Source organism: Condylura cristata, unplaced genomic scaffold, assembly GCF_000260355.1.
Source record: "Condylura cristata isolate star-nosed mole 26May11 unplaced genomic scaffold, ConCri1.0 scaffold00011, whole genome shotgun sequence".
Taxonomy (NCBI): domain Eukaryota; kingdom Metazoa; phylum Chordata; class Mammalia; order Eulipotyphla; family Talpidae; genus Condylura; species Condylura cristata.
The window spans coordinates 26,741,342-26,753,813 of record NW_004567112.1 but is presented as its reverse complement, the minus strand read 5'-3'; the positions used below and the strand labels follow the sequence as shown (position 1 = coordinate 26,753,813).

The 12,472-nt window shown below is 44.6% G+C and overlaps 1 protein-coding gene across 1 annotated transcript in view; it reads left to right on the top strand.

Moving 5' to 3' along the window:
• The first annotated feature begins 2,039 nt into the window (after positions 1-2,039).
• Positions 2,040-12,472, top strand: part of WDFY4 (WDFY family member 4) — a 197,140-nt gene continuing 186,707 nt past the window's right edge. The window contains exons 1-3 of the mRNA XM_004680667.2: positions 2,040-2,273; positions 9,691-9,805; positions 10,706-10,812. Coding sequence (XP_004680724.1) covers positions 2,040-2,273; positions 9,691-9,805; positions 10,706-10,812 — 456 coding nt within the window. The remainder of the gene's footprint in view (positions 2,274-9,690; positions 9,806-10,705; positions 10,813-12,472) is intronic.

Here is a 12,472-nt window from a genome sequence, read left to right as displayed (position 1 = left end):
CTGAGGCAATCCAATTGTAAACTGAAGGTTACTCAGAATATTTTGATATTACGATTATACAAAAAAGGGAGGTCAGAATATAAGGTAGTGTGGAAAGTCTGATTTTTCAGAGCATTTCCCCTCCACCTGTACCGTGTCTGTTGATAGAGGTTGCATAGCTTGTGTCAATGGATAGATCGGGTAAACCAACAGGACAAGAAGGGAAGCTGCCTGGTCAGGGAAGAGATTGTGCTGGGACTTAGGAATGCCTGCTCCTGAGGGTAAACCCCCGAAAGAATATACAAATCAGATTACTACCAAATACCAACCAACAGAAGCAAAGCATACATAAAAAGCTTAGTTCAGAGGGCCTCCCTGGTGGCGCAAGGGGTTAAGTGTCAGCACTGTGAAGCTATCAGCAGCCACTGCAACACTACTTCCATCTGGCCTGCTGACACACATGATGCAGCAGACCTCTCCTGTCTCACCTGCTGCTCCCCTCAGCAGTGTATTTCAGTAGATCTATTTGCTCAGCTCTCCACTCTGTCTCTGGTGAATCCTCTCAGCCATCCCTTGCTTCTCTGGCCTAAACTCCTGGCCTATACCCCAACTCTTCTGCATAATAAATCTTAAAAAAAAAAAAAAAGCTTGTTTCAACCATATTGAGTATGCTTTTATGTTAAATTAACTAATTCATTTCTTACTTTGTTGCTGATATTTTCAGTATGCTTTTATTAAACAGCATATTCATAGATAGAAGCTGGAATAACAATAGTCATTTCCTGGATATGGGCAGTCTTGTTTTCTTCCTGATCTTTGCTTCCTTCCCAATTTTTGACAGTGAAATTTCATGGCTTTTATAATAAAATAACTTCTGAAAATGAAGTCTTGGGGTAATAAGCACATGTGATAGTGGAAGAACTAGGGACTCATGAAATTATATATGTAAGGGATGAGAAAGTTCAAAGTAGAGATGATAGCCTGACTGTGGGATTCTTGTCAGCTCCCCTTCTAGCCTACAAGAAGTCTCTGCTTGGATTAACAATAAAGCAGGAGGTATCCCTAAAATACCTGTAGACCCACCTCTGAGTGTCCATCTGTCTGGACACCCCCCTCTGAGTGCTCATCTCTCTGATTGCCTCTCCGTGATTGGTGCTTGCTGTCACTGGCCTGGTTCCAGGACGATTTCGGACATGGTGAAATTGCAGTTAGGGAGGGCTTCTTGCAGCCCTGGACATTCCAGCCCCTTCTTGAAGTTTTCTGTATTCCTAGCAAAAATGAACACATTCCTGTTGTGCTGTGAGTCAGATAGGACTCACCTAAAGATGATGGCAACTGAAAAGTCAAAGACCCAGATAAAGATAATAGCTTGAGGTTTCCTACCTGTCAAATCCATCTTTGGCTATTTTCAGTATGAAACTTGCTTATCCTTTTGCCTCCTGACCTGAGATCCTGTGCACTAACAGAGGAGTTCTCCTAGGAATGGGGGATTTAAAGAATCATCCTAAGAACAGAGTCCTCTAAACATGTTGACTGTGAACCAAATAATGCTGAAAATGAAGAACATACATCCTTTTGGGCAGAAGGGTGTTACAATAAAAATGTAGAATTATATGCCTCTACCAATATTGGCATGGTATTTACACATTTTCTATTTATTCAGCCTTTAAAGAGGATTAACATAAAAAAAAAGAGGATTAACATCAAGTGATTAAAAAAAACAAACAGGTGTTGGTGTTAAAGGTTTATCAACTTGTAAGTTTCCTAATAATATAAAGAAATAACTCTCTGTCTTGCAAAAGTTTGTATAAAGAGTCCAATACAGTGCCGGGGACATGTTAGATTGTTCATATGTGTGAGTCACATCTAAACCTGGATTTCTGAGTAAAGAAGTCTTCCTTGTTTTAGTTGGTTTCAGATTCTTAGAGGAACCATCTTCAGTAGGAACTGGACTGAATGAGTACAGCACCTTTTCTCACTACTGGTGTTGCCAGGAAGTGCTGCAACAGGACTTTTTATCTTGTTTTTGTGTCCTGAACACAGATTTGCTTTGCAAAGCCATGGAGGCAGATGACACTTCAAAAGCTGAAGACAGAGTCAAGGATCCAGGTTCCAAAAATGAAGACCAGCCTGATGTTGCTCAGTCTGACTGCCAACCTGTAATGCAGCCCCTCAGCCCCACAGCTCTCTGGGAGGGGCTAGAAAGGAAGTTTCTGGAACATCAACAGTTGGATCACAGGAGCCCCGCTGAACATCAGAAGAGCCTGTTGGGTCTGCTGCCACTCTTTCTAAAGGTCAGTGTTCTTGTCTTTGAAACTGTGAGTTGCTGCTGTGAGGTGAAGATGTGAGATGAGTGTTCTGGAGACACTTCTGGGATGAGAAAAAGCTGAAGTTTTGGTTTTAAAGTTGGTGGTTTTAATTATCAGTGCCAGTGGTCTCTGGTTGCTTAAAAAAGAGACTTGTGCTATTTGATAAAGATGTCAAGTAAGGCATCCTCCAGGATAAGGAAGAACTTGGGAGGATAGATGGTGGCTGAAAAAATAAAAAAGTTGATGGTAGATGGTAGTTGAAAAAATAAAAAAGTTCCAGTCACATTCTCAGCTTGGGAGCAGAACTTCTTTGGGAGCAAAGAAAAGAATGTGTGTCCTAAGACGTGAGTTGTAGGGACGGCTGGTGACCTCAGCCACTTGTGAAGCCAGCATCAGGGCCTGGGGGAGCTAGACTATCTTATATGAAGTTGTACCAATAATGCAAACTCAGGTCGAATCAGCAGGGAGGACCAGAGCAGTGCCCACTTCCCTGGCCTTGGACACATGGGAGAACCCAAGTCCAGCCTCTGGACTCATTCTAACTAGGAGCATCCAGTGAGTTTGCTAAGGGATTTTCATTGTTGTCTTGGAAAAACACTTCTGTCATTGGGGTCTGCCTTCCAGTTGAATATATTGAAGTCTGGTTGTAAAATTATAAACATCTTTTTATGAGAACTTACTTTTTGCTTAACTATTGATATTTGGTTATTATTAAAAAATACACCAATGTGCAGAACACAGAGAATATGTATGAGATACTAGATACATTTGAAATTAGACTAAGACAGATGGAGGCTTTGGTCAGTTATCTAATTCATTAATTGAAAGAGATGAGAGTTTCCAAAGATGACTCAGAATCTTGGGATGTACTGAATATTTACATGTTTTTCTGTAAAACATTGTCAAGTAACTTACTGTCTGTAAATTCATTATTTTCCTCCACGGTTTGGACTTTTACACTACATTTCCCATTTTACAACTGAGATGACTGGGGCATAGGGATTGTATTGAGAAAGAGGGTTAAGAGAGATGGCTCATTCCTCATCCTTCCTGCACTGACAAAACCAGTTTCTGGGGGGTAACTTAGCGTCACCCAAGTTCCCAAGTCCATATTGCGTTTTAGAAGGAAAGATATGAGACAAGCCTCGCTCTGCTCTGAGTTCACTGAGGCATTGTGGAGCGGTGGTCCTGAGTGTAGCTCACCCCCCTCCAGCACCGCCCTGGCTCTGATGGAGATTGTATCTGCAAACCAGGGCTTGATACTTCTTCATCTCTCTCCAGGTTGTTGATTTGTGAACTTGTTTGTTCTGCACATATTTTTGATGTTCTGTACTCATGGAGAGTTCAGTGGGCAAAGAGTATTGAGTAACTCCGAGGACGTGTTTCGTTTGACTTGTAGAAGCTTAAAATGAACCTGGCATTTTTCAAATTGTAAAGTTTTCATTTGAAAATCAGATTTCCAGTTTCTGTTGAAAAATTGGGGAGAATGAACACCAACAATGGATAGAGATGGTGGGGGAACACCCCTTTTCGACAGAAAATAGCCCTGGTCCCTCAGTTACCCAGGCATCCACTCCATAACTACTGTTGCTAGTCCATGGTGCTCACCTCATTCATCTGACCCTGCGGGCCTGCGGGCTTGAGACTCCATGGGCAGCAGCAGCTCCTAGTACCGGCTTTCTAAAAGTTTGTATTACACTACCTCGCTTTTGCTACATTACTACTTTTCCCCCCACCTGAAAAGAATGTAAAAAGGATTTTCAATTTTAGGGCAAAAGTCGGGTCAGCTATTATTTAGCCGTCAGCGTATATAGAGACAGACACATCCAGAGCAGCAAGAGCAGCGCCTCCGAACTCCTTTCCTGAGAGCTCCTTTATCCTGGCTGCATACTGTCAGGTTTTAAGTTTTACTCTATAGGAGTGTTATTTGAAGTTGTGTTATAGGGAAACCTATAGAGTGGACTTGGGTTGCCTGTCTGTGGGGCCTCACCCGTGCGCTCAACATGTAATTTTCTGCAGGGACACACAGCAAGGGTAATGGGTTTATTTACAAAAAGGGGAAAGGAAAAGGAAACAACCTATGGAAAGAGAGAGGGATACAAAGTAGCTGGAATACTTTACCAGCATGGCTAACTTGGAGCTCTAGTCCCAAACTAACTCTGCCAGCCCCTAATCACATGGTCTGAGAGCTGTTGCTCCAGAGAGAGAGAACTGTTACCTCTCCAGAGCCACAGTTGGAAAACCCCTCTCTATTTATCCCCTAAAGCCCCAGAATGCCTGCTTAGCTCCGCCCTTAGGTCCTTGCAGTTTTCTCCTTGGTGCTGCTGGGAACTGTAGTTTTCCAATCGCTGGCGTAGGGGGTAGAATCCAGAAAGCTGGAGTAGCGGTAGAGTCCACCAAACTGTGCAGAGTCTTTAGGACATCCTTCCCCTGAACAGTTGGATGTGTGATTTGATTTTGGGGAACATGCAAGACTTTTCCCCACATAAATTAGTGGTATTTGCCTCTTTGTACTATGCCATTTTTGGCTTGCAGTAGGCTTCGTAGGGTACTCTACTTTTGGATAGCAGGGAAAACCTGTGTAATAGAACCTTGCTAATGGCCTAAGGTTCCCAAGCCCTGTCCTGGTAATTGGGGGCCCATCATGGCACATGGGCTTTCAGATGAAACAGAGCAAGATTCAAGTCTTTGTTCCAAGTGAGCATCCTCAAGTTCCAGTTCCATATCATTCACCAAACTCTAAGACAGGTATTTTGTTAGAGCTTTTGAGCCCTCAAAACTTTCTGCAGTGGATGCTGTTTTTGTGGGAGGGCTGTTTTCATCCCAACTTTTTTTAAATGAGGAAAGAAGTTTAGTGATGCCACCTAACTTGGCCAACTTCCTCCAGTTATTTGAGGTGCAAGTTAACATGGGGAGTCTGCTCCAGGCCTGGGCTGTTGACCACTGTGTACCTTGGGCAGTGCAGGAGTCCACAGCACAGAGCACATCTGGTTTCCGATTTCCTGTCTCATGGCTCACCTCACTTTCTCCTTGGGTATATAAGAAACGCCCCTCCCGCTCCCAGGTGGTATTTGGACACTGACTCCAGCATGTTGCAGACTAGAGGGAAGTTTCACTGCATTGCAAAAGAGGCAATACAGAGCCAACGTCTTGTTGGTGTGAAGAGGGTGCTTTCAGGAAGGATTCAATTGACTGTTGTTCCTGTCATGTCTAACGTTTTGTGCGTTGGTATTTCTAGAACCATATGGCATATGTGATGTCATAGGACATCACACCACGAGAAGATGAGAAGGCATTCCTTTAGCAAGCATGGCAGGTCTGCTGCTGGCTTTGGGCTGAGTTTACTTTGAGGGAAAGGGAATCATTTCAGGTCTTCACATTGCATGGAGATGTGACAGACTGTAGGAGAACTAGAATTTTAGATGTAGTTGTTGAAGACTCTTAGAATTCATAGTTTGAGAGGAAGCAGGCAGTAAGATAGAGCATCCTCATTAATCAGTGTGAGATTCCTCACTGTCTGGAACAGACAACAAGGAACAGGGTGGGATCATATCGGAAAAGAGGGTGATCTGTGGACATGGCAGATTAGACATGCTGCAAGTGGGTTTATCCTCCTGTTTGATAGGTGGGATCTATGTCCCCTCCCCAAGAATCTGGATGGGTTTGAGAGGGTCTGGAATAGGACAGAGGTGACATTTCTGGGCTAAGACTTAGAACTACTTCTTGTCATTTGGGATACTGACTCCTAAAATCTGGCTGCTATATTGTGAACAAGTCTCGAAAGCTCCAAGTAAAAGTTCACTTGGAGAAAAACAAAGACCCTTGACTTTGAAGCTGCAGCTGCAGCGGACAGCCGTGTGTATGCATCATCTTGGAAGTCCATTTCCTAGACATCTCTTAGCTGCCTCAGCTGAGTGGGACATAGAAAAAATCCCCTTACTGACCCCTGACCAAATTGGAGTTTCGTTACAAGAATAAATGATTGCTATTATATTGTTTTGAGATGGTTTGTTTAGCAATAGACAACTGGAACAGACAATTCTTCACAGCATGGTGAGGAAATCCATTCATTTCCTAGTATGGAGGGATTGGAATTAACACTAATTGCCTGCCCTTGAAGGTGAGCTTATTTTTGTGTATGTGCAGGCAGATCTGTATGTGTATGTCTGTATCCGTAAACCTGCACACAGGAGTGTATTCTTAGGCTAACTGGCCAGTGGCGGAGAGTTCATGCTGCTGAGTATGGTTCGATCATCTTCATAAAAACCAAGCCAGGACCCAATGACCATGGATGAGAGATTAGTAACATTAAATATAACAACTAGGTTGACCAGCAACTCTTTCCAAGTGTGGTGTCCGGTGGGCCTGGTACAATAACCCCACACTCCTTTTCCTTCCCTGACTCTCCTCTGAGTGGGGTCTACAACATGGCTTCTTCCCATTTATGACAAACAACATTACTGTGTTAGCAGTTTTAATGTTTCACTTAAAAAAAAACACACACACACACACACAAAAAAAACAAAAAACAAAAACAAACAAACAAACAAAAAAAAACAAATTAGGCCCTCCCTGGTGGTGCAGCGGGTTAAGCACTGCACTAAGAAGCTTAAGCCACTTCCGCATGAGTTCGATCCTGCCTGCCCTGGAGGTGACCACATGGTGTGGCAGACCTCTCCTGACCCGCCCGCTGCTCCCCTCAGCAGTGTACTTCTTGATCTGCCTGTTCTGCTCCCTACTCTGTCCCTGGTGAATTCTCTCACCCTCCGCACCTCTGGCCTGTACCCCAATTCTGTATGAATAAAATAAATAAATCTTTAAAAAAAATTAAAATGGAGAGGATCAATCGTATTGCACTAGCAGGGGAAAAACACATAGTCTCTGAAATGTTTAGCGTTCTCTTAAAGACAAAACCCCCAAACTGCGGCAAAGAAGAAGTAGGCTCATTGCAATCATATTCAAAAACCACCCAAGTTCTCTTTGTCATTCAAAAGCTGGGGCTTCTCCAATCTTAACAGAAGCTTTTGTCATTGCTTATTTTCCTTTGGAGACCAGAATGTCATTTTCTTTTCTCTTTTCCATAAGAGGGGCCAGTCACCAGGCATGATGGTGCAGCTTAGATAATGTCAGTAAATAAAAGTTTTTTAAAATATTGAGCAATATTCTCCCAGCATGTAAGTTCCAGTTTGGGAAAAAATTTGGTCCTTTTGGAAGCTGTCTTAACTCTTTGGGGTCTCCACGGAACCATTCAGTGACTGATTGCCTCTGTGCATCAAACAGCACCCCGGTGGCCTGAAAGAGTTAACGCGGCCTCCAGAAGTGCCCATTGCTGTCCCCGGAAGGAGTGTGAGCTTTGGGAGACTCTGGCTGAGTATACAATTACTGTTCAACTCACAATGGCCCAATTTACTTTATTGTAGAGTGCCTCCCGGAATCCCACTGCTCAAAGACGCTCTAGATGCTTCTGAGTCAACTGCCTGCAAATTGGTCTTTGAGGGGTTTGCCATCACAGGGATGAGGTACAGGAATTGGTTAGGAAGACATCATAGCGGTTTTCAGTCCTGGGGAGGAAAGTAATCTTCCCATAGAAATTCCCAGCCAAAAGGACAGAGTTTTTCTCTCCAGAGATGGAAGTTTCTGGATGATAGGCAGTTTCCAGGTGGTAGCCATAAATTTTCCAGACATGCACATGCCCCTTGGGTCTGTCTGCGTGTGCATGAGGCGATTCAACCCATCGCTCTGCTGCATCACGGTTCTCTGGCTTATTCTCTGGTTCAATTACAGTTTCTGTAAAGTGGGAAGAACAGCAAAGCAGCAACCACAGAGATTGTTATCAGGATGCAGGGAACAGGTGTGTGAGTGCTTGGCTCACTCTTGGGCTCAAGACATCGCTCTCACTGCATATTGTGGGCTTCATGAACATCAAGTGATCGTTAACCAAGTGTTTGTTTAAGGTCTGTCATGTAGTAGTATTTTTGTAGTCTGAGCAAAGTACTCATGGACTGCTTGTTTATTTGCAAAGCAAAGGAGCAACTATGTCTGTCTATAGGATCGAATACATATTATAGATACAAGCCAAGTTATGCTCAAAACATAATGGACACCTGAGTACTTACCATCTCGACAAGAGAAATAAAACATTTCAGATAATTTCAAATCACCAACATATGCATTCTAGAGTTCATTCTGCTTCTGGCTTTTAAAATGGCTACCCCACCTTGAATTACTATTCCTTGTGTGGGGAATATGTGTGTATGTGTGTTTGTACATATATATATATATATAAATATATATATAAAGGAAACTATACATCTGTCTTACAATATGATTATAGAGAAACTGTGAGACAATATGTAAATCATATGATAACATTTCTTATGGATATATTTTACATGTCTAATTTTAAGTAATATTATCAAATAATTTATATATATAGTTTCACAAGTTTTTGTTGAATCACGGTGCAATAGATTTTTGCAACTTGCTTTTTCCACTCAACATTCTATTTCTGGAATCCATAATGACACGTCACTTTATTTCTTTTTAAATTCTATATAGCATATAAGTATGCTACAAAGTATTCATTTATTGTCCTATTAATAAATATTACCCCCTCCCAAATTTTTCACAATTAAAAATAACGCTGCATGGATATTTCTTGTTCATGTCTCCTTGTGCACATATGTGAGCAATTCTCTAGAGGATAAATGTAGGAGAGCCCGTGCTGGTCAGTGGGATGTGCACTGCTTTAACTTTATTGAGTTGGGTGAAATACTTATTTGAAGAGGCTCTTCCATGAGACGCCGTATCCGTAGAGTGTGGGGGTTTATGGGCCTTTACTTTTGCCTGCATTTGCATTGTCAGGCTTTTCTCCTTTACCATTCTGAATAGTATAAAATATCTCACTTCAGATTTCATTTTCATGTTCTGATTATTCATAACTTACGTATCTTTTAAACATTACTTGCTACTTGATTTGCCTAAGAAAATCAGGTTGTTTTTATCGAGTTGTATGGGTTTCAGTACAGTCTTTGTCAGCTCTACATGTTACAGTTTCTCCAAGTATCTGGGTGGCCTTCTCATTTTGTCATAGCATCTTTTAATATAGAGTTTCAAAGGTTTTTTATTTTCGTGAGCATGGTATCTATAGCAAGGAGACAGTGACAGTGATTGCCTTTTGGCCTCGCCTTTTCTAGAAGAAGGATCTCAGCAGGAAGTTAGAGAATTCAGAGGCTATGGGCAGGAGTGTGATGGAAGCTTGAGGGCAGGTGCTACAGTTTCCACGGGGAGGCAGCAGGGTGAGTGGGCCCTTAGTTTGGGCTGGCAGAGAGAGGTGAGGTGAGTGCATGTTTTGCTTGCTAGCTTTGCTATTTCTGATGGAGTCCTGCTTGTTGTACTTCAGGCCTGGGAACACTCCGTGGGGATCATCTGTTTTCCCAGCCTCCAAAACCTGGCAGAGGATGTTTCCAAGCAGCTTGTTCAAGAAATTCAGAAGGCCCTTTTGGGAAAGCCTGCAGGTAAGGGAAGTTTCTGAAGAGTGTTTCAGGGAGCACACAACAGCTCTGCAACCCTCTCCCAGACCTCTGCAAAGCGCCTCCCTGCTTTCTAGTGGAGTTAGAGTGGTGCCTTTCAAAGCGACTGGAGGCCGGTTCAGTCCCTGAGGATCCTGGGAAGATGGGGCAGGCTAGCATAGGAGGCACAGGAGGCTGGGGAACTCTGCTGCTCCTGGGAGGGAGACACACATGTACAGACCAATGCACCACACATATATCACACCCCCAAAACACATATGCACACACACACAGATGCAAAGTACCCCCCACTGACACATATCCAGACACACAGACACAGACACACACACACACACACACACACATGGCCAGGCCCTGGGGGACATGCTAGGATAAACCTTGTACCTGAGTGTTCAATTGAGAACTCAGTCTAGAAGACACAGAGGTCAAAGCATGTCTTCTGCTATGGGATCTCCTGACTTGCATTCTCCCACTCTTGGAGCTGGACCCTGGAGGTTGCTCTCAGGGGTCTGAGGGGCAGGAGGGAATTTCCAAGGAGGGAAATGAGTGTGGTGTAGATCACAGAAACCCCTGCAATATAAGGAGGAACATATGCAATATATACACGGTGCACGATGAAAACTCCGGATTGTGGGAGGAACTTGTTATTATTTGGCAGTAGGACACCAGTGATGTCTGTCGAACAGAACAAGGATTTGCACTTGATAAAGGGTCATCCTCCATGAGGGTTAATCTGGCAAAGAGTGAAATGTTTGTAGTCAGGTGTCACTGGTTGGGGGCAGGAGGCAGAAGTGCCATAGCGATGCTGAGGAGCTGGAGAGAAGAGGGGTGGCAGGTCAGCCCATGGCCCTGCTGATGACATTTGCCTCCCTGTGCTGTTGCCAGAGCAAGCGAGGGCAGCGGCTGGGCAGTTGCTGCACTGGAAGGGTGATGCGGACCAGGATGGCTACCTGCTCCTGAAATCAGTGTACGTGCTCACAGGGACAGACTCGGTAAGTGGTGGGCCCATCCCCTGGCCCGGGGCACCTCGTCCCAGAGAGAAGTCCCAGCACAGGCCTGTTGCATGTCTCAGGAGTGCCTTGCTTTCCACAAAAGCAGTTTCTCCCCTCTCCTTCCCTAGTTCTCTTCTTACGAGAATGTGGACTTAAGGGTCTGAAATGCAGGTTCAAATCTTGTCTTTTCTGTTGACAAGCTGTGTGTAACCTGGGGTAAATTGTTGGCCCTCTCTATGACATTGTTGCATTGTTACTTTAGAGTTGTGATATCAGTGCCTCAATTCCAAGGCCAGTATGGGGATTAACAAGTGGCTGATGCGTGTGGACTGTTTCCTGTCTGTTGGGATGAGGTTGATCGGTCCCATGCCAGTTAATCCTCCTCAGCACTGAGTTGGAGGGTGGCAATGCCTCATTAGTGATGAGAGGCAGGTTCACGTGTGTGGTGTAACTGCAGTCTGCCTGACTTGTTCTGATCCACTGCTCTCTATTCCCTCCTGCTAGACTCATACTGAGGGAACCAGGCCACAGGCACCAGTCCCCTGCCTGCCTGGCTTGCTGCTCCAATGAGTGAGCAACTCTTGCTTCCCTTTCACCCCTCACCCCCAATCCTGGCATCAGAGGTGGAGCCTGGTGCTTCCTCTTTGAATGGTTTCCTGATGGCTGTGTCCTGTCAGGCTGCAGCCTTCCTAGACATTGTGGGGCTGTCCTTGGGGCACTGAGAGATTGAAAACCTAAGCTGGCTTTCAATGGAGTCAGTGTTGCAAGGAGTTGTACAGGGTCACCCCAAGTGGGGTCCCCACAGAGCCAGGGGTCAAACCCAGAGACTAACCCTACCCTGAATTGTGGACCATGTTCACACCATGGCCTAAGTTATGCTCCTGTGTCTGGCCGGGACTGTACGTTCTTCCTTTCTCTTTCTCTAATTTGCCTACCAGGTCCGTCAGATGAGTCATTTAGGTGGGACACTATGGGGTCAGCATAGTTGGGATTTATCCTCGTGGGCTCCCCCTTACAGGGAGGGGGAGCACAGTGAGCCCTGTGGACCAGGAAACTCCACACTCAGGCTGGTTCCTCTCCGCTGGCTTCCTGTCTTTGCCTCTCTGTCTGCTCATCAACCTTGATCTGTAAGTGTAACATACAGATTTCAAGGACTCTGCCCCCCCCCCCCAGATACTGGAACTTCAAATCCCGTCAATACCAAGGAGAAGCATGTTGGGACGTGAGGGATCTGTAGGGTCATCTTGGTTTCAGCACGGTGGGATGGACCCTGGCCAGTTTGTAAATTCAGTTGTGTGTACTCATTAGCCATCCCCTCCTGATGGCGTTTCTGGCTTCCCTGCAAGAGGCTAGGCACCAGCAGCAGAGGTGTGGGTCCCCAGGGAAGCCCTGGTTTTCTGCTTTGCAGTAGTCTATGTCCACTCCCCTCCTCTCCCCCTCTTACTATCGAGCCTACAAAAGATACAGTTTATTGAACACAGTACAGGTTTCCCCATTACAAGAACATTGAATACTCCTGTGAAATCTTCTGAAAGCTGAGTTGGTGGAATGTCAGGATGCAGTTGCCATTAATTCACATGGAAAAAGGTTTGTTCCACACCCAGAAATTAACCCACTAAATCATTACCACACCTGCACCACATTCCAGATGGCTGTCACA